This window comes from Xenopus tropicalis, chromosome 2 (assembly GCF_000004195.4).
Source record: "Xenopus tropicalis strain Nigerian chromosome 2, UCB_Xtro_10.0, whole genome shotgun sequence".
NCBI classification, from domain to species: Eukaryota; Metazoa; Chordata; class Amphibia; order Anura; family Pipidae; genus Xenopus; species Xenopus tropicalis.
In genome coordinates, this window is record NC_030678.2 from 136,984,571 (window position 1) to 137,003,458 (window position 18,888).

Here is an 18,888-nt window from a genome sequence, read left to right on the forward strand (position 1 = left end):
GTACAAGTGAGGGAATACAGGGGTATGGGAGATAGCTCTTAGTACAAGTGAGGGAATACAGGGGTATGGGAGATAGCTCTTAGTACAAGTGAGGGAATGCAGGGTTATGGGAGATAGCTCTTAGTACAAGTGAGGGAATGCAGGGTTATGGGAGATAGCTCTCAGTACAAGTGAGGGAATACAGGGTTATGGGAGATAGTTCTCAGTACAAGTGAGGGAATACAGGGGTAGGGGAGATAGCTCTCAGTACAAGTGAGGGAATACAGGGGTAGGGGAGATAGCTCTTAGTGAATACAGGGTTATGGGAGATAGCTCTCAGTACAAGTGAGGGAATACAGGGTTTTGGGAGATAGCTCTCAGTACAAGTGAGGGAATACAGGGTTATGGGAGATAGCTCTCAGTACAAGTGAGGGAATACAGGGTTATGGGAGATAGCTCTCAGTACAAGTGAGGGAATACAGGGGTAGGGGAGATAGCTCTCAGTACAAGTGAGGGAATACAGGGGTATGGGAGATAGCTCTCAGTACAAGTGAGGGAATACAGGGTTATGGGAGATAGCTCTCAGTACAAGTGAGGGAATACAGGGGTATGGGAGATAGCTCTCAGTACAAGTGAGGGAATACAGGGGTAGGGGAGATAGCTCTCAGTACAAGTGAGGGAATACAGGGGTATGGGAGATAGCTCTCAGTACAAGTGAGGGAATACAGGGTTATGGGAGATAGCTCTCAGTACAAGTGAGGGAATACAGGGGTATGGGAGATAGCTCTCAGTACAAGTGAGGGAATACAGGGTTATGGGAGATAGCTCTCAGTACAAGTGAGGGAATACAGGGGTATGGGAGATAGCTCACAGTACAAGTGAGGGAATACAGGGGTATGAGAGATAGCTCTCAGTACAAGTGAGGGAATACAGGGGTATGGGAGATAGCTCTCAGTATAAGTGAGGGAATACAGGGGTAGGGGAGATAGCTCTCAGTACAAGTGAGGGAATACAGGGATAGGGGAGATAGCTCTCAGTACAAGTGAGGGAATACAGGGTTATGGGAGATAGCTCTCAGTACAAGTGAGGGAATACAGGGGAAGGGGAGATAGCTCTCAGTACAAGTGAGGGAATACAGGGGTAGGGGAGATAGCTCTCAGTACAAGTGAGGGAATACAGGGTTATGGGAGATAGCTCTCAGTACAAGTGAGGGAATACAGGGGTATGGGAGATAGCTCTCAGTACAAGTGAGGGAATACAGGGTTATGGGAGATAGCTCTCAGTACAAGTGAGGGAATACAGGGTTATGGGAGATAGCTCTCAGTACAAGTGAGGGAATACAGGGGTATGGGAGATAGCTCTCAGTACAAGTGAGGGAATACAGGGGTAGGGGAGATAGCTCTCAGTACAAGTGAGGGAATACAGGGTTATGGGAGATAGCTCTTAGTACAAGTGAGGGAATACAGGGGTATGAGAGATAGCTCTCAGTACAAGTGAGGGAATACAGGGGTATGGGAGATAGCTCTCATTACAGGTGAGGGAATACAGGGGTATGGGAGATAGCTCTCAGTACAAGTGAGGGAATACAGGGGTAGGGGAGATAGCTCTCAGTACAAGTGAGGGAATACAGGGGTAGGGGAGATAGCTCTCAGTACAAGTGAGGGAATACAGGGGTAGGGGAGATAGCTCTTAGTGAATACAGGGTTATGGGAGATAGCTCTCAGTACAAGTGAGGGAATACAGGGGTAGGGGAGATAGCTCTCAGTACAAGTGAGGGAATACAGGGTTATGGGAGATAGCTCTCAGTATAAGTGAGGGAATACAGGGGTATGGGAGATAGCTCTCAGTACAAGTGAGGGAATACAGGGGTAGGGGAGATAGCTCTTAGTACAAGTGAGGGAATACAGGGGTATGGGAGATAGCTCTCAGTACAAGTGAGGGAATACAGGGGTAGGGGAGATAGCTCTCAGTACAAGTGAGGGAATACAGGGGTAGGGGAGATAGCTCTCAGTACAAGTGAGGGAATACAGGGGTAGGGGAGATAGCTCTCAGTACAAGTGAGGGAATACAGGGGTAGGGGAGATAGCTCTCAGTACAAGTGAGGGAATACAGGAGTATGGGAGATAGCTCTCAGTACAAGTGAGGGAATACAGGGGTATGGGAGATAGCTCTCAGTACAAGTGAGGGAATACAGGGGTAGGGGAGATAGCTCTCAGTACAAGTGAGGGAATACAGGGGTAGGGGAGATAGCTCTCAGTACAAGTGAGGGAATACAGGGGTAGGGGAGATAGCTCTCAGTACAAGTGAAGGAATACAGGGGTAGGGGGGATAGCTCTCAGTACAAGTGAGGGAATACAGGGGTATGGGAGATAGCTCTCAGTACAAGTGAGGGAATACAGGGGTAGGGGAGATAGCTCTCAGTACAAGTGAGGGAATACAGGGGTATGGGAGATAGCTCTCATTACAGGTGAGGGAATACAGGGGTATGGGAGATAGCTCTCAGTACAAGTGAGGGAATACAGGGGTAGGGGAGATAGCTCTCAGTACAAGTGAGGGAAGACAGGGGTAGGGGAGATAGCTCTCAGTACAAGTGAGGGAATACAGGGGTAGGGGAGATAGCTCTCAGTACAAGTGAGGGAATACAGGGGTAGGGGAGATAGCTCTCAGTACAAGTGAGGGAATACAGGGGTAGGGGAGATAGCTCTCAGTACAAGTGAGGGAATACAGGAGTATGGGAGATAGCTCTTAGTACAAGTGAGGGAATACAGGGGTATGAGAGATAGCTCTCAGTACAAGTGAGGGAATACAGGGGTATGGGAGATAGCTCTCAGTACAAGTGAGGGAATACAGGGGTAGGGGAGATATCTCAGTACAAGTGAGGGAATACAGGGGTATGGGAGATAGCTCTCATTACAGGTGAGGGAATACAGGGGTATGGGAGATAGCTCTCAGTACAAGTGAGGGAATACAGGGGTAGGGGAGATAGCTCTCAGTACAAGTGAGGGAATACAGGGGTAGGGGAGATAGCTCTCAGTACAAGTGAGGGAATACAGGGGTAGGGGAGATAGCTCTCAGTACAAGTGAGGGAATACAGGGTTATGGGAGATAGCTCTCAGTACAAGTGAGGGAATACAGGGGTATGGGAGATAGCTCTCAGTACAAGTGAGGGAATACAGGGGTAGGGGAGATAGCTCTCAGTACAAGTGAGGGAATAGAGGGGTAGGGGGGATAAGCTCTCAGTACAAGTGAGGGAATAGAGGGGTAGGGGAGATAGCTCTCAGTACAAGTGAGGGAATACAGGGGTAGGGGAGATAACTCTCAGTACAAGTGAGGGAATACAGGGGTAGGGGAGATAGCTCTCAGTACAAGTGAGGGAATACAGGGGTATGGGAGATAGCTCTCATTACAGGTGAGGGAATACAGGGTATGGGAGATAGCTCTCAGTACAAGTGAGGGAATACAGGGGTAGGGGAGATAGCTCTCAGTACAAGTGAGGGAATACAGGGGTAGGGGAGATAGCTCTCAGTACAAGTGAGGGAATACAGGGGTAGGGGAGATAGCTCTTAGTGAATACAGGGTTATGGGAGATAGCTCTCAGTACAAGTGAGGGAATACAGGGGTAGGGGAGATAGCTCTCAGTACAAGTGAGGGAATACAGGGTTATGGGAGATAGCTCTCAGTACAAGTGAGGGAATACAGGGGTATGGGAGATAGCTCTCAGTACAAGTGAGGGAATACAGGGGTAGGGGAGATAGCTCTTAGTACAAGTGAGGGAATACAGGGGTATGGGAGATAGCTCTCAGTACAAGTGAGGGAATACAGGGTAGGGAGATAGCTCTCAGTACAAGTGAGGGAATACAGGGGTAGGGGAGATAGCTCTCAGTACAAGTGAGGGAATACAGGGGTAGGGGAGATAGCTCTCAGTACAAGTGAGGGAATACAGGGTAGGGAGATAGCTCTCAGTACAAGTGAGGGAATACAGGGGTAGGGGAGATAGCTCTCAGTACAAGTGAGGGAATACAGGAGTATGGGAGATAGCTCTCAGTACAAGTGAGGGAATACAGGGGTATGGGAGATAGCTCTCAGTACAAGTGAGGGAATACAGGGGTAGGGGAGATAGCTCTCAGTACAAGTGAGGGAATACAGGGGTAGGGGAGATAGCTCTCAGTACAAGTGAGGGAATACAGGGTAGGGGAGATAGCTCTCAGTACAAGTGAAGGAATACAGGGGTAGGGGGGATAGCTCTCAGTACAAGTGAGGGAATACAGGGGTATGGGAGATAGCTCTCAGTACAAGTGAGGGAATACAGGGGTAGGGGAGATAGCTCTCAGTACAAGTGAGGGAATACAGGGGTATGGGAGATAGCTCTCATTACAGGTGAGGGAATACAGGGGTATGGGAGATAGCTCTCAGTACAAGTGAGGGAATACAGGGGTAGGGGAGATAGCTCTCAGTACAAGTGAGGGAAGACAGGGGTAGGGGAGATAGCTCTCAGTACAAGTGAGGGAATACAGGGGTAGGGGAGATAGCTCTCAGTACAAGTGAGGGAATACAGGGGTAGGGGAGATAGCTCTCAGTACAAGTGAGGGAATACAGGGGTAGGGGAGATAGCTCTCAGTACAAGTGAGGGAATACAGGAGTATGGGAGATAGCTCTTAGTACAAGTGAGGGAATACAGGGGTATGAGAGATAGCTCTCAGTACAAGTGAGGGAATACAGGGGTATGGGAGATAGCTCTCAGTACAAGTGAGGGAATACAGGGGTAGGGGAGATATCTCAGTACAAGTGAGGGAATACAGGGGTATGGGAGATAGCTCTCATTACAGGTGAGGGAATACAGGGGTATGGGAGATAGCTCTCAGTACAAGTGAGGGAATACAGGGGTAGGGGAGATAGCTCTCAGTACAAGTGAGGGAATACAGGGGTAGGGGAGATAGCTCTCAGTACAAGTGAGGGAATACAGGGGTAGGGGAGATAGCTCTCAGTACAAGTGAGGGAATACAGGGTTATGGGAGATAGCTCTCAGTACAAGTGAGGGAATACAGGGGTATGGGAGATAGCTCTCAGTACAAGTGAGGGAATACAGGGGTAGGGGAGATAGCTCTCAGTACAAGTGAGGGAATAGAGGGGTAGGGGGGATAGCTCTCAGTACAAGTGAGGGAATACAGGGGTAGGGGAGATAACTCTCAGTACAAGTGAGGGAATACAGGGGTAGGGGAGATAGCTCTCAGTACAAGTGAGGGAATACAGGGGTAGGGGAGATAGCTCTCAGTACAAGTGAGGGAATACAGGGGTAGGGGAGATAACTCTCAGTACAAGTGAGGGAATACAGGGGTAGGGGAGATAGCTCTCAGTACAAGTGAGGGAATAGAGGGGTAGGGGAGATAGCTCTCAGTACAAGTGAGGGAATACAGGGGTAGGGGAGATAACTCTCAGTACAAGTGAGGGAATACAGGGGTAGGGGAGATAGCTCTCAGTACAAGTGAGGGAATACAGGGTTATGGGAGATAGCTCTCAGTACAAGTGAGGGAATACAGGGGTATGGGAGATAGCTCTCAGTACAAGTGAGGGAATACAGGGGTAGGGGAGATAGCTCTCAGTACAAGTGAGGGAATAGAGGGGTAGGGGGGATAGCTCTCAGTACAAGTGAGGGAATACAGGGGTAGGGGAGATAACTCTCAGTACAAGTGAGGGAATACAGGGGTAGGGGAGATAGCTCTCAGTACAAGTGAGGGAATACAGGGGTAGGGGAGATAGCTCTCAGTACAAGTGAGGGAATACAGGAGTATGGGAGATAGCTCTCAGTACAAGTGAGGGAATACAGGGGTATGGGAGATAGCTCTCAGTACAAGTGAGGGAATACAGGGGTAGGGGAGATAGCTCTCAGTACAAGTGAGGGAATACAGGGGTAGGGGAGATAGCTCTCAGTACAAGTGAGGGAATACAGGGGTAGGGGAGATAGCTCTCAGTACAAGTGAGGGAATACAGGGGTAGGGGGGATAGCTCTCAGTACAAGTGAGGGAATACAGGGGTAGGGGAGATAGCTCTCAGTACAAGTGAGGGAATACAGGGGTATGGGAGATAGCTCTCAGTACAAGTGAGGGAATACAGGGGTATGGGAGATAGCTCTCAGTACAAGTGAGGGAATACAGGGGTAGGGGAGATAGCTCTCAGTACAAGTGAGGGAATACAGGGGTATGGGAGATAGCTCTCAGTACAAGTGAGGGAATACAGGGGTATGGGAGATAGCTCTCAGTACAAGTGAGGGAATACAGGGGTAGGGGAGATAGCTCTTAGTACAAGTGAGGGAATACAGGGGTATGGGAGATAGCTCTCAGTACAAGTGAGGGAATACAGGGGTATGGGAGATAGCTCTCAGTACAAGTGAGGGAATACAGGGGTAGGGGAGATAGCTCTCAGTACAAGTGAGGGAATACAGGGGTAGGGGAGATAGCTCTCAGTACAAGTGAGGGAATACAGGAGTATGGGAGATAGCTCTCAGTACAAGTGAGGGAATACAGGGTTATGGGAGATAGCTCTCAGTACAAGTGAGGGAATACAGGGTTATGGGAGATAGCTCTCAGTACAAGTGAGGGAATACAGGGTTATGGGAGATAGCTCTCAGTACAAGTGAGGGAATACAGGGTTATGGGAGATAGCTCTCAGTACAAGTGAGGGAATACAGGGGTAGGGGAGATAGCTCTCAGTACAAGTGAGGGAATACAGGGGTAGGGGAGATAGCTCTCAGTACAAGTGAGGGAATACAGGGGTAGGGGAGATAGCTCTCAGTACAAGTGAGGGAATACAGGGGTAGGGGAGATAGCTCTCAGTACAAGTGAGGGAATACAGGGGTAGGGGAGATAGCTCTCAGTACAAGTGAGGGAATACAGGGGTATGGGAGATATCTCTCAGTACAAGTGAGGGAATACAGGGGTATGGGAGATAGCTCTCAGTACAAGTGAGGGAATACAGGGGTAGGGGAGATAGCTCTCAGTACAAGTGAGGGAATACAGGGGTATGGGAGATAGCTCTCAGTACAAGTGAGGGAATACAGGGGTAGGGAGATAGCTCTCAGTACAAGTGAGGGAATACAGGGGTAGGGGAGATAGCTCTCAGTACAAGTGAGGGAATACAGGGGTAGGGGGGATAGCTCTCAGTACAAGTGAGGGAATACAGGGGTAGGGGAGATAGCTCTCAGTACAAGTGAGGGAATACAGGGGTATGGGAGATAGCTCTCAGTACAAGTGAGGGAATACAGGGGTAGGGGAGATAGCTCTCAGTACAAGTGAGGGAATACAGGGGTAGGGGGGATAGCTCTCAGTACAAGTGAGGGAATACAGGGGTAGGGGAGATAGCTCTCAGTACAAGTGAGGGAATACAGGGGTAGGGGAGATAGCTCTCAGTACAAGTGAGGGAATACAGGGGTAGGGGAGATAGCTCTCAGTACAAGTGAGGGAATACAGGGGTAGGGGAGACTGCTCTCAGTACAAGTGAGGGAATACAGGGTTATGGGAGATAGCTCTTAGTACAAGTTGATCCAGGGACTGGTCCGATTGCCATCTTGGAGTCAGGAAGGAATTTTTCCCCTCTGAGGGAAATTAGAGAGGCTTCAGATGGCTTTTTTCCCTTCCTCTGGATCAACTAGCAGTTAGGCAGGTTATATATAGGCATTATGGTTGAACGTGATGGGCGTTTTCAGCCTAACTTACTGTGTTACTATGTAACATACCAACATAAACCCATTTAAAGCATGGTAAAGCCCAGTTATGTGACTCATTCAACCACGTATCAGTAATGCCAATAACATTATATTGCTCTTCCATTTCCATTAACTGAAGCTTGAATATTTTACCAGTCAAGATCCTTGCATTAGTGAAAGTACTTTTAGCCTTTTGCATACCAGTATCCAACAATATTTCTCAATGTAACCTGCCCCTAAACATCTAACTATAATCACTCCTAACACATATAAAGTAGAAGTGACTTTGTTCTCTAAGCAATTAAATCAGAATAAATGCTAGGCCTAGGGGGCGAGATTGTCCCATTCTGCGTGGCACAAAGGGTAGTAGTTACTTATCTTTGCCCCAACCCCTACACTTATTCTACCCACACAGTATAATCAGCCTTTGAGTGAGGAAGTGCTTAGAGCCTATGGAACTACCAAGTATTATGTGAATGTGCACATTCCAGATGCATTCTGGATCCCAAAAACACTTGTTGAAAGACACATTTTTTTCAATAATAAAAGGCTTTAAAATAATTAAAATAGAGGCCCTGGTGCCTTTATTGCAGAAGAAACAAAAAAAAATCATTATAAATAAATGCACTTTCTTTGGAAACAAGGCCACTGTTTGCTCATTAAGGGAACATTGCATTGTGGGTTTTTAAGGTTTTCAAAGTGGTCATTCACTAAGGCAAGTGATTTCATAGAAAAAGAAACATGGGGCAATTACAATGAGCAGAGCAGAGCTGTTCATATGTGGAAACGAACTTCCCATAATTATTATACAACAACTGACAGAAAGCACAAAGCTGAGCCCTGCATGCAGTTTGTGCACTGACTTAAAACTAAGGGGGTGCATCTTCCAGCAGTAAATGTACCTTGCCTCATTCACAATGGTGTCCCAGTGGCTCCCTATAATGCAATATTCTTTCTTTTTAATTGGCCAGCTATAGGTGATCAAAGCTGAAGATCACTGTAGGAGGAACAAAAATGACTCCCTGGATTCTTAATTCAGCACCATGGCTGTCAAGGTTTGGAACACTTGCTGAGGTCCAAAGAATAGTTTGTCAATAAGTCATTTGAATTCCTTGCTGGATGTGAATTGGATGGTTCTCCAGTTGCCTCTGAATTCACCTCTGAAATGTATCTCCTCTATTCATTATTAGTCGCCTTAGACTGTACTCACTATTTCTAGTGGAGCCGTTTTTTGGTGCCATCTTGAATAAGCCTCAGTGCTTTTGGTTTTTGTGAAATCCAACAAAAGAGGATATGTTTTGAAATATTGTCTTTTGCTCAGAAGCCAATTCACTCCAACCCCTGTAATGTGCCGATGCCACAGCAGTGGCCCCCTGAAGCTGAAGGGGTTAAGCGCCAGAGCACAGGCTGAGGATGAAACGTTTCCGGTTACAGTAACTTCTTTATATACAAAACAGCAATAAAATAAACTATAGGAAACACCTCCAAAATTAGAGGGATTCAGCCATCTTGCCCCAAGTTCATAGAAAGAATCAGAGAGTCTGTGGGAAGGGGGGTGGGGGGGGAGTGCAGGGAAGGTTATGAGGAGTTCTGCACTGTGCCATCTTCACTCCAGTTTGTCACCCAGTCTTTTTTCTTAATGGTCCCTGTCTTCTCCTCCCGCACCATTGGTCTCTCTTCCCTTGGGATCTTCACGGCATGGTGCTGTGGCAGCTTCTCTTCTTGAAGGCGTTTCCTCTTGAAAAAGCCACACTAGGAAGAAATAAGAAATGTGAGGAGGATGTGGAAATAAAATAAAGAAGTCCTAAAGCATAGCAACAAATATTAAAAAAAAATAATAAATATATATATATACAGTATATAAATACACTGGAACAAGGGCAGCACTCCTAGGATTCTTTAATTCTTGTTCCAGTACATTTTTTTTTTTGGTACTAACACCCAGGTTTTGTTACTGCAAATGGTGTGCACCCTATGGACTATTTTATATATACAAATAAATATATGTATGTATATATATATATTTTTTTATGCACAGTACTGGAAAATGATGGTGGAAGTAAGACAAAGAAGCATAGAAATAGCTGACAGATGCCCACACAAGCCAGAGCAGAAGGTTTATTATTACTTATTAGTGGATGCAGGACTTACACTTGAATCATTTAATAAATAAGCCTATGATGTTATAACATATTTATGCGCACTAATATATATTTACTGTGCAATATACAAGATGGAACTGTAAACACTACTGCTGCATTCCTTCCACAGATCCTATCGAGCAGAGCGAGATCTTTTTTCAGGAAATTCATTTTCAGCCAACACTAGCCAGTTAGCCAAAATGACCACATAGAAATGACAGAATAACACTGCACATCAAAAAAGACACAAATACCAAACAAATATCCCTTTAGGTTTTCAATAGTGCAGGCTTTTAGTTCACATATCCTTTATATGATATATTATATTTGCACAGACTGCAGAGAATATAAACATGCCACACTGTCTCACCTGTTTGCTGTTAATGAATGCTAGTATGGTAACAGGCCTTAGTTCTTCTCATATAGTCTGACCATGCAATATATTGTGTGCCACCAATCATATTACAATATCGGGTTAAGCAAAACCACTTGAAGGGTAATTCAGTTCACCTTAAAATTAACTTCTAGTATGATGTAAACAAGGAAATTCTAAGATAATTTTAAATTGGAGTTAATTTTGTATCCTCAATCGCAGCGCTGCAGCTGCATCAAGTGTCTGTCTCCCAGGAGTTCATAATCCCACTGTGCATGTACCTGGTTGGCTCACTGTGCTAGGGAGGCAGCACCCAGACATGGCACGGCCAGTGTAGGGGCCTCCACATAGCTAGATATGCAGTTAGGGAAGGGGACTTGTTGTATGTGGAGGGGGATATTGGTTAAAAACAGAGGGTGGGGAGCTTAGTTCTTCCTTTGATTTACAAACTGAATTTGTATTGAAGGTAACACAATCTATCCAGTCGCTGGAAGTTAACTTAAAGGTGAATGACCTTTTACTACCCCTTTAATAAAAACATAAGACTATTAGTATGTAGCTTAAACAACACACGTGCTGGTGTTACCAGCTAGGCCTCATCCTCTGCCTGCCTGTCTGCTGCCTCGGAGGGCTGTACCCCCAGGTGAGCCCGGTAGTAGTTTGTAGTGTACTTGGCCTGTGCTGTGCTCCTCTTGAAGAAACCACACTGGAAGTCGAGAAAAGTTGTGAAATTGTGCTATGTATGCATGCCACTTCTAACTCACAGAAGAACATCAGTAGGTACATAGGTAAATGCTCACTGAATGGCTGAAATGTGTTCAGAAACAGACATTTTGCTGGAAGGAAAAAAGTGCAAAGGAAAGTTCCTTCTTCACTCCCCAATGTCACTCAGACCAGTCACTACATCAACCCTGGGCACTAAGGTTTTATACTGGTACACTTACTAAAAAGGCATCCAACCCTTTCTAAAAAATGTGTCTGTCAGTACAACCAAGTCCTGGGGTCAACTGAGCTACAGAAAGTGTAACTTTAATTTCCCCTTTAAACCCCATGTGTCGTTGGTCTGCCTGTGACTATTAGGGATGCACCGAATCCAGGATTTAGTTTGGGATTTAGCCAAGATTCGGCCTTTTTCAGCAGGGTTTGGGTTTGGCCGAATCCAAGTGACTGGCCCAACGGAATCGAATCCTTCAAATCACAGGATTTTTCGTCACATACACGCCTTTTTGTAGCCTAATTTGCATATGCAAAAGAGGATTTGGATTTCTTTCGACTATAAAATAGTATTTTCACAAAATAGTAGATTTGGTGCATCCCTAGTGACATTATACTAATTACTACTAACTAACAATTAAACTACTAATAGTAATCTGTGTTTTATGGAAACTTTTTTCCTTCTCTGTTGGCTGTTAAATTATTATATTTGGCTTTTTTTCTTCCCCCCTTTATTTAATTTTGTTTTTTCTTCTCATTTCCCCCTTTTTATTTCTTTTATTGTCCCATTAATCTTGTAAGCATTCCTGGCTGATGCTTTTAATTTCATTTCTTTCCTACCTAAAGCCCCTATTGATTATCCATGCTATTTATATCCTCCTCTTTACTGAATGTGACTTCTGCAAGGGTTTGTGTTTCATGATATCCTATAACTGGGTATATAGAGTGAGATACAAAAACAAGTTTGAGGCAATAATATAACAGATGTCAAGGACTAACATGGAAACCAATGTTGCAGTGGGGGAAAAAAATGGGAAATACATTTGTTAGGTGATAAAACAGTGACTCAACATTCAAAGCAGGCCGACCCCCCAAAAATAATAGGAGAAAATATAGAGGAGATATAAAACAGCATGATGAAAAGAGAAACCATTGGTTGTGTAAGAGAGGAGAGGTATAAGCCATAACCAGAGATAAATGGAAAAGGTAAAATACATTATGGAAGACAAATGGTAATTAGAGGAAAAGTCCATTTGGTAACTCAGCCATATTTATATAGCAATGTAACAGTTTATTAATGAGGATCCATACATTACCTTCCATAAGATGAAAACAAGAAGAGCGAGCAGCAGTATTCCAGCCAGCACTGCAATAAGGATAATCCACCAGGGTATGCCTCCAAGAGCAGCCACTCCATAGTCTGAATACAGCATCACATTAATCTAAGGGGACAAAAAATAGCACCAAAATAGAGCCAGTTGTACTATTAACCTTGTTTCTGATCAGCTACAAGAAGCAACTGCTAATATCCGAATATGTTTGTGCTTACTTGGATATATTTTGGTTACAGGGAATGCTGCAGGATTCACATGTATTAGTTCAGGAGGTTTACCCAAACTGTCAGTGGTGACACAAAACATAACAAGGGCAGGTTGAGGCACATAGGTGTCCCCCCTTCTGTCCCCTAACTTGTAGATCATTCATTTCTTCCCTCTCTGATGCAAACGCAAACTGGACATAGATTTGGTTTTGCCTTATTATGGATAAGGTAAGAATTAGGGGTGATTTATATGGAGAAAAGAAATAATTTGAGGGACATATCATTTTTCATCTATGATATAACTTATCATGGGCAGAAAATAAAGAAATATATGTTGGTGGGTCAGGTTTACAAGTTCAAAGCAGAAGAGGTGGGAGTATAAAGAGAAATCTGTTGATACCTGTGTGGTGGCATCTCTCAGAACCAGGTTCTTGATAGAGGATTTTACAGTAATGTTTGCTCTGACAACCAATTCCAAGGAACTAACAGATGGGTATTCCTGGAGAAGAAAACATGGCAACAAAGGGCATATGGTAAAGCAAAAATATTTTATACTCTTCTCTGCAGAGTAGGACTTGCCTACATTAGTATGGTCCTTCAATTTTAGAAGCATCAGAAACGTACATAAGAAAAAGGCCACTGCATCATCATACCATTAGCTCGAGAAACGATAGAAACACAGCTCTTACCCACACATGGCAAATTATGTAATTCATAAAAGAATTTTCAGAAAGGCATCAGCATCCCCTAACTTGGATAACACTGACCAGCCTAAACTTATTAGATGTGATTTTACTTATATTGTTGCTGTATTGCTCATTTATGAACACTGTAGAAATCTTCCCCAGGTCATTAAGGCATTGCACCCAATCAGAAATGTACAATATCAATATGGGGGCGGCCTCTGGGTGCTGTAATTACAAATCCGGCTTTGACAATGCATTGCACTGTGATGTTCCTTTTCTTATTGACATTATGAGTGCAGGGGATTGTGGGATTTGATATCTAGACACAATAGACACCAATCGAAACTCTAACCAATTTGTAAACATATTTTAATAAAATAGTAACTGTATATATAAAATGCTCTCTGTCATGACTACTTTTTGTCCTTGACGCTAACAACTGAATTAAATCGAGTTGTCTTAACAATTTTTGATAAACCTGCCACTTAGTGTAACCATCAAAGTGCCACAGAAAGATGCATGAAGCAGGAAGAAAGATAAAGCCCTACAGGGATTTTACCTCCAATAAACTGCTGTTCCAGAGACGCCCATGGACTTTTAGCACCACCTGCTGGTCAAAGCTATAGAGTGGGCACTGGAAGACGACACAGCGGGCAGTACCTCGAGAACAATCCTGAAACAGAATGGAGACACAGAATTTATGACACAATCTTTGTACCCTGTCACAATTCTTTGCTATCTACATTTCATGTTCACCTTATTGTGACAAATCTTAACACCTGGAGTGAAGTATTCCCATAAATCTAATGTTTGGGGGAAATGTATTTATTTGGAGCACATATATTTCAAGTAAATCTTAGCATTTTCTTTAGAATCAAACAAGCCCAGTATGCTGCACTGCACAGAAAGCAGGGGTAAGTTAGCACCTATGTTATATGTACTAATGAGGGCTGCCTGTATACCTGCACTTCAGATCCCACAAAAAAAGCCAATACCCAGCTAGGGTTGCCACCTCACCCCTTTAATACCGGCCACATATTGAATCAACATTCTGCATGGCTAGTTTGCAATTAATTTAGATGCATGCTGCATGGCTGCACATAAATCAGTTTAGTCTTCAGCATGTATCTAAATGAATTGCTAATTAGCCATGCAGGATGCTGATTCAATATGTGGCCAGTATTAAAGGCATAAGGTGGCAACCCTATTCCTGGCGCTAAAGGCTGAAGTTATTTGGCAAGATATTTTTTTAGCCAAGCCCTTTGCTGTTTTACTTCTTATGTTTCCTTATAGGAACTCAAACAGAGAATATAAACACCACTTAATGCATACATAGATATATAATTCCAATATGCTCTGTAGTAGTAGGATTTATATTACATTTTCCTAAAAAAAAAAGTTAACTACATATACCTATATATGAATACATACCGTATATACTCGAGTATAAGCCGAGATTTTCAGTACCAATAATGTGCTGAAAAAGGCACCCTCGACTTATACTCGAGTATATACGGTAGTTTACGCTCTGCGCTCCTTGACGTGCGCTTGCTCGTCGTTTGCCGGTGTGGAGGACGCGCGCCTGCTTTCAGCAGTGTAACACTGATTGCATAGACCGTATGCATAGAACGTACGGTTTCCATGGTTATGCGCCGCTCAAACTTTCGGCGCACATGGAGTCCAGCGTGTTAGGGAGATGGAAGTGGAAGAGCTCTAGTAATAAGGATGATGTGGCAGAAAGACCTTTGCCTCCTCTTTATAGAAATAAAAGGTAATTTAAAACGTCATTTACAAATGCAGTTCAGTGTGAAAAGCACAATTTTAAGGAGTGAAGAGAGAGGTGTGCCTAATGCCTCACAATGAACACATTTTGTGCTCACAAATTGGGTGCCAAGTTATGGCTAACATACTTACAGTTTGGCTTCCATTACTTCCAATGCACATCTCTAAAAGGGAGTTAATTCTATTGGTGCAAGACTGCTTTTTGACACAACTTGCAGTGGCAGTCCTAGAGTTACCATTTAGGGTGATGGTAACTTGGGGGTTCACCAGTGTAAATAGACATGCTTGGGCACAACTCATCAGAAGAGGCAGGATGGATGCAATGGCACTTAACTATAGAGAAGTGCAAGGAGTGTATATTCAAGTAACTTTAATATACACCCAATATTTGTGTCCATTTTAGTGTGACTGCACATGCGGCTGCATTTGTAAATAACCCCTTATGGTCTCCATAGAATCAGTTGTTCTTGTGCCTCCTACTCCCCAGATGGAAAATCTCTTGTGTTATTACATTTGTCTAATCTGAAGCACCTCATTTTCCAGCCCATACCTTGTGTTTATTAATATGGTAGTCATGTAAGCACTTATGAGTATCCTTTTATTAAATAATTTGATTATTGAAACTTAGCAGTAGAGGCTGCATTTCCCCTAGGCTTATACTTGAGTCAATAAGTTTTTCCAGTTTTCTTAGGTAAAATTAGGTACCTCGGCTTATATTCGAATCGGCTTATACTCGAGTATATACGGTATATATATATATATGAAATACACGAAGAGCAATATTTGTGGTGGGAGATACAAACACTAGGGGGAAGATTTACTAATGCACAAATCCGAATCCTGAAAGGGAAAAAATCGGTTTGGAAACGAAAATTTGGCGACTTTTTCGTCGCCGTCGCGATTTTTCGTATTTGTCGCGACTTTTCCATCGCCGTCACGACTTTATTGTATTTTGCGTGACTATTTAGTCGCCGGCGCGATTTTTTCATAGTGAGCGATAGTAAACGGCGGAAAAACCAATCGGATTTTTTCGCGACGGCGACGAAAAAGTTGCGGAAAATATACAAAAAAGTCGCAACGGCAACAAAAAAATTGTGGGACACACAAAAAAGTTGCGACGGCAATGAAAAAGTCGCAAAAATACAGATCATTACGAAAAAACGCATTCGGACGCTTTTGGACCGTTCGTGGATTAGTAAATCTCCTCCTAGGGGTCCTCTTTAAACTGTCACTTTTATCTACCCAGATCCCAATCTGTCCCTTATGTTATATGCTAGTATTCTACCTTTTATACACACACTCTTTAAGGACTTAGAAGAATTCCCAATTGATTAACCCAGCACTAATTATTGGGTTACCTGTCATGAATCATCAAATGAGCAGCAAATAAAAACTCAAATATCCACAAGCCATGATGCCCCAGTTGTTTCTATTCCATTAGAACATGCAATTCCACAAAGAGTGCTCTTTACCAGAATGATGTCCTTTTTCTTTTCAGGGTACGTTAGAGACCACCGACTAGCAGAACTCGGCGTATGATCCGTCTGTACTGTACTTGCAGCTCTTGCCACTGTGTTCTGAGAATGAGGGAACCAAGTGATGTGAAATGAAGAGATCAGTTAGGTGCCTTTCTCTCTATATTGTAAAAACTAAAGCCCACACAGGGGTCTTGCCTACCAGTTTTAGGGGATTGATGGCTTTCATAGGGGTACATTCCATGCTGCGATTAGACTGCTCCTTTTCCTTCAGCTGGATTGCCATTGGGTACAGAAGCCACTTTCCATTCATCATTTCATGAGGCCACATGAGGTTCAGGAAGGCAGAACCCAGGGTGCGTAAGGATTTCCCTATACTGGAGACCTGAGGAACAAATACACACAAACCATAGGGAGAGCTGAATGCAATACAGAAGGTAAGATGATGGGACCTTCTTGCTTGCCAAACTGCAAGTCACAAGGTTGAACCTAAAGGTAGATAGTTTTGCTAAAGTAGATAGGAGATAGTTACTTTAATAAGCATTTTAACTTAAAATACATTTTTGCTGCCTAACATGGAACTGAAGGGGTGCATATAAGAGTGGATTGCATAAGCTACACATCTGATAGGAGGCTGTGAGAGAAACCTTTATAAAACAAGAGACCAAGCCTGCAATGGAAATTATTAAGTTATTATTGGAAGTTATTGTTTTTATTAGAGATTTCCTCAGCCAAGCAGGCATACAATAGGGCAGTTCCCATGCATGTGCATAACTGTAAATATGTACAGTAAATAAGGAATATTCTATGTACAGCAGGCATGTATATTATACTGTCTATAAATTGAGAGAGGACAAACCCAGTATTAATGGGTAATTTTCTCCCTTAACACAGCATTTAGAAGCTATATTTACAATATTGGGGGCTTATTAAAAAACAAATGTTGTTGATAAAATGCATAGGAAAGACGTACATAAAAATAATGTATAAACTTACTGTCACTTCAATATCTATCGGGCTGCCCGCATCTTCCTCTGTGCGCATGGCCGATTCACCTTTCACCTCCCCACTGTAATACAGTCTGTTTGGAGTTGCCACCCTGCAACAAAACGAGCCAAGACACTCAGGTACAGAGATGCCAGCCAAGCATTACACAGAGACCTGCATACCCCCCAGGGCAGATGTAAGTGCTGTGTGCTATTATATAGAGCAGAAACACAGACATCAGCAAATAGCACAGAAATGATATAATGTTCTTAACTACAAGCAGCGGGATATAAACCCCCAGCCCTGCTGGTGTGGCACCCTGTATCTAACAGAATGATACTGGCACAGGAGTAGGAGTAAATGAGAGAAAGGCAAACATACGGCATCCCTGCTGTAGGCCATCTGTAACCTGCTGTTCATATACTGTGTATATAATCTCATTGCACTGTGCCACAGAACATTTTGTAGCATAAGAAATACAGAATAATATGGATTAACAATGCTCTTTATTTCAGCTATGAAGTGTGATAGATAATAGATAGGGTATTACTAGAAACAGAACGACTATTTCTCACATGAACGAGGACTTACCCAGACACAGACAATGGAAGTTCAAGGATCACCTTGGCTCTGGCCTGTACTTTTGGCAAGTTGGGCTGCTCACTTATCCTACAATGACAAAGACCCTTCAGTGTGACATAAATTGCTGATTGAGTTTTTATTACATAGCAAGTTAATGGGTAGGATACAGGATAAAGAGCCACAATTGCTAAAGGAAGTCAAAAGAAAGCAGCAGACAGTAAAGCAGGTCTGGACTGGGATTCTAAATCCTCCCCCAGCCAAATAAATAGTGACTGCTTATGGCATCTTGCAGCAGCTGCTCTGGCTAGGGTGGCCACCTGTCCAGTTTTGACCCAGCCAGCCTCATTTTTAGAAGGGCTGTCCATGTCAAAACTGTTTGCCCAGTTTTCCAAATTAGGAAAAGCGACTGGACTTTTCTTGATTGATGTGTCATAGTCCCAGTGATGTCACAACCCCTCCCCGACATCACTTGCCCCACCCTGTGATATCACTGCTCTGTTCCAGTGATGTCACCACCCCCTTGCCCTGATTTCTACCAAAAGGTGGCAACCCTAGCTCTGGCACTTGCCAAAATCCACATCCAATCTGGGCCTGTGGTAAAGGCTTCTCACCCAAGCACCACACATCTCCGAAGCTGTCGACGAATTTTCATTTGTAATTTTGGCTGTCGACAGATTTTCATTTGTAATTTGGTTTGTCTAATTCACTTTGAGGGTAATTATGCATTTGACTGTACTTTTGGGAGGATAAGTCTAATAATAATACATTTATAGCACGCCAGCTCTGTGCCATATCTGCCCTATGGAGCTTGGGAGGAGTTTGCCCTGATGAAGTTGTGCTTCATCACAGAAATGACACATTATTAGAGGTTCTCCATTGAGCCCTATGCTGGAATTAATGCAGGACTATCAAACTCCAGGGCGTATGGGC

The 18,888-nt window shown here is 43.7% G+C and overlaps 1 protein-coding gene across 6 annotated transcripts in view; it reads right to left on the bottom strand.

Annotated features, from left to right (window-relative positions):
• Window positions 1-8,235: 8,235 nt before the first annotated feature.
• itga7 (integrin subunit alpha 7) overlaps window positions 8,236-18,888 on the bottom strand; it is an 81,629-nt gene continuing 70,976 nt past the window's right edge. For 4 of the 6 annotated variants that reach the window (XM_031897160.1, XM_004911865.4, XM_012957793.3 and 1 more), the window contains exons 18-25: window positions 17,968-18,045; window positions 17,386-17,488; window positions 16,592-16,774; window positions 16,387-16,491; window positions 13,692-13,805; window positions 12,847-12,945; window positions 12,223-12,348; window positions 8,236-9,430 (exon numbers count right to left, since the gene is read on the bottom strand). In XM_031897160.1, coding sequence (XP_031753020.1) covers window positions 9,257-9,430; window positions 12,223-12,348; window positions 12,847-12,945; window positions 13,692-13,805; window positions 16,387-16,491; window positions 16,592-16,774; window positions 17,386-17,488; window positions 17,968-18,045 — 982 coding nt within the window. In that variant the 3' untranslated portion in view covers window positions 8,236-9,256. Of the gene's footprint in view, window positions 9,431-10,765; window positions 10,899-12,222; window positions 12,349-12,846; window positions 12,946-13,691; window positions 13,806-16,386; window positions 16,492-16,591; window positions 16,775-17,385; window positions 17,489-17,967; window positions 18,046-18,888 lie in introns of all 6 variants that reach the window. The other 2 variants (XM_012957794.3, XM_012957795.3) reach the window with 2 other exon arrangements.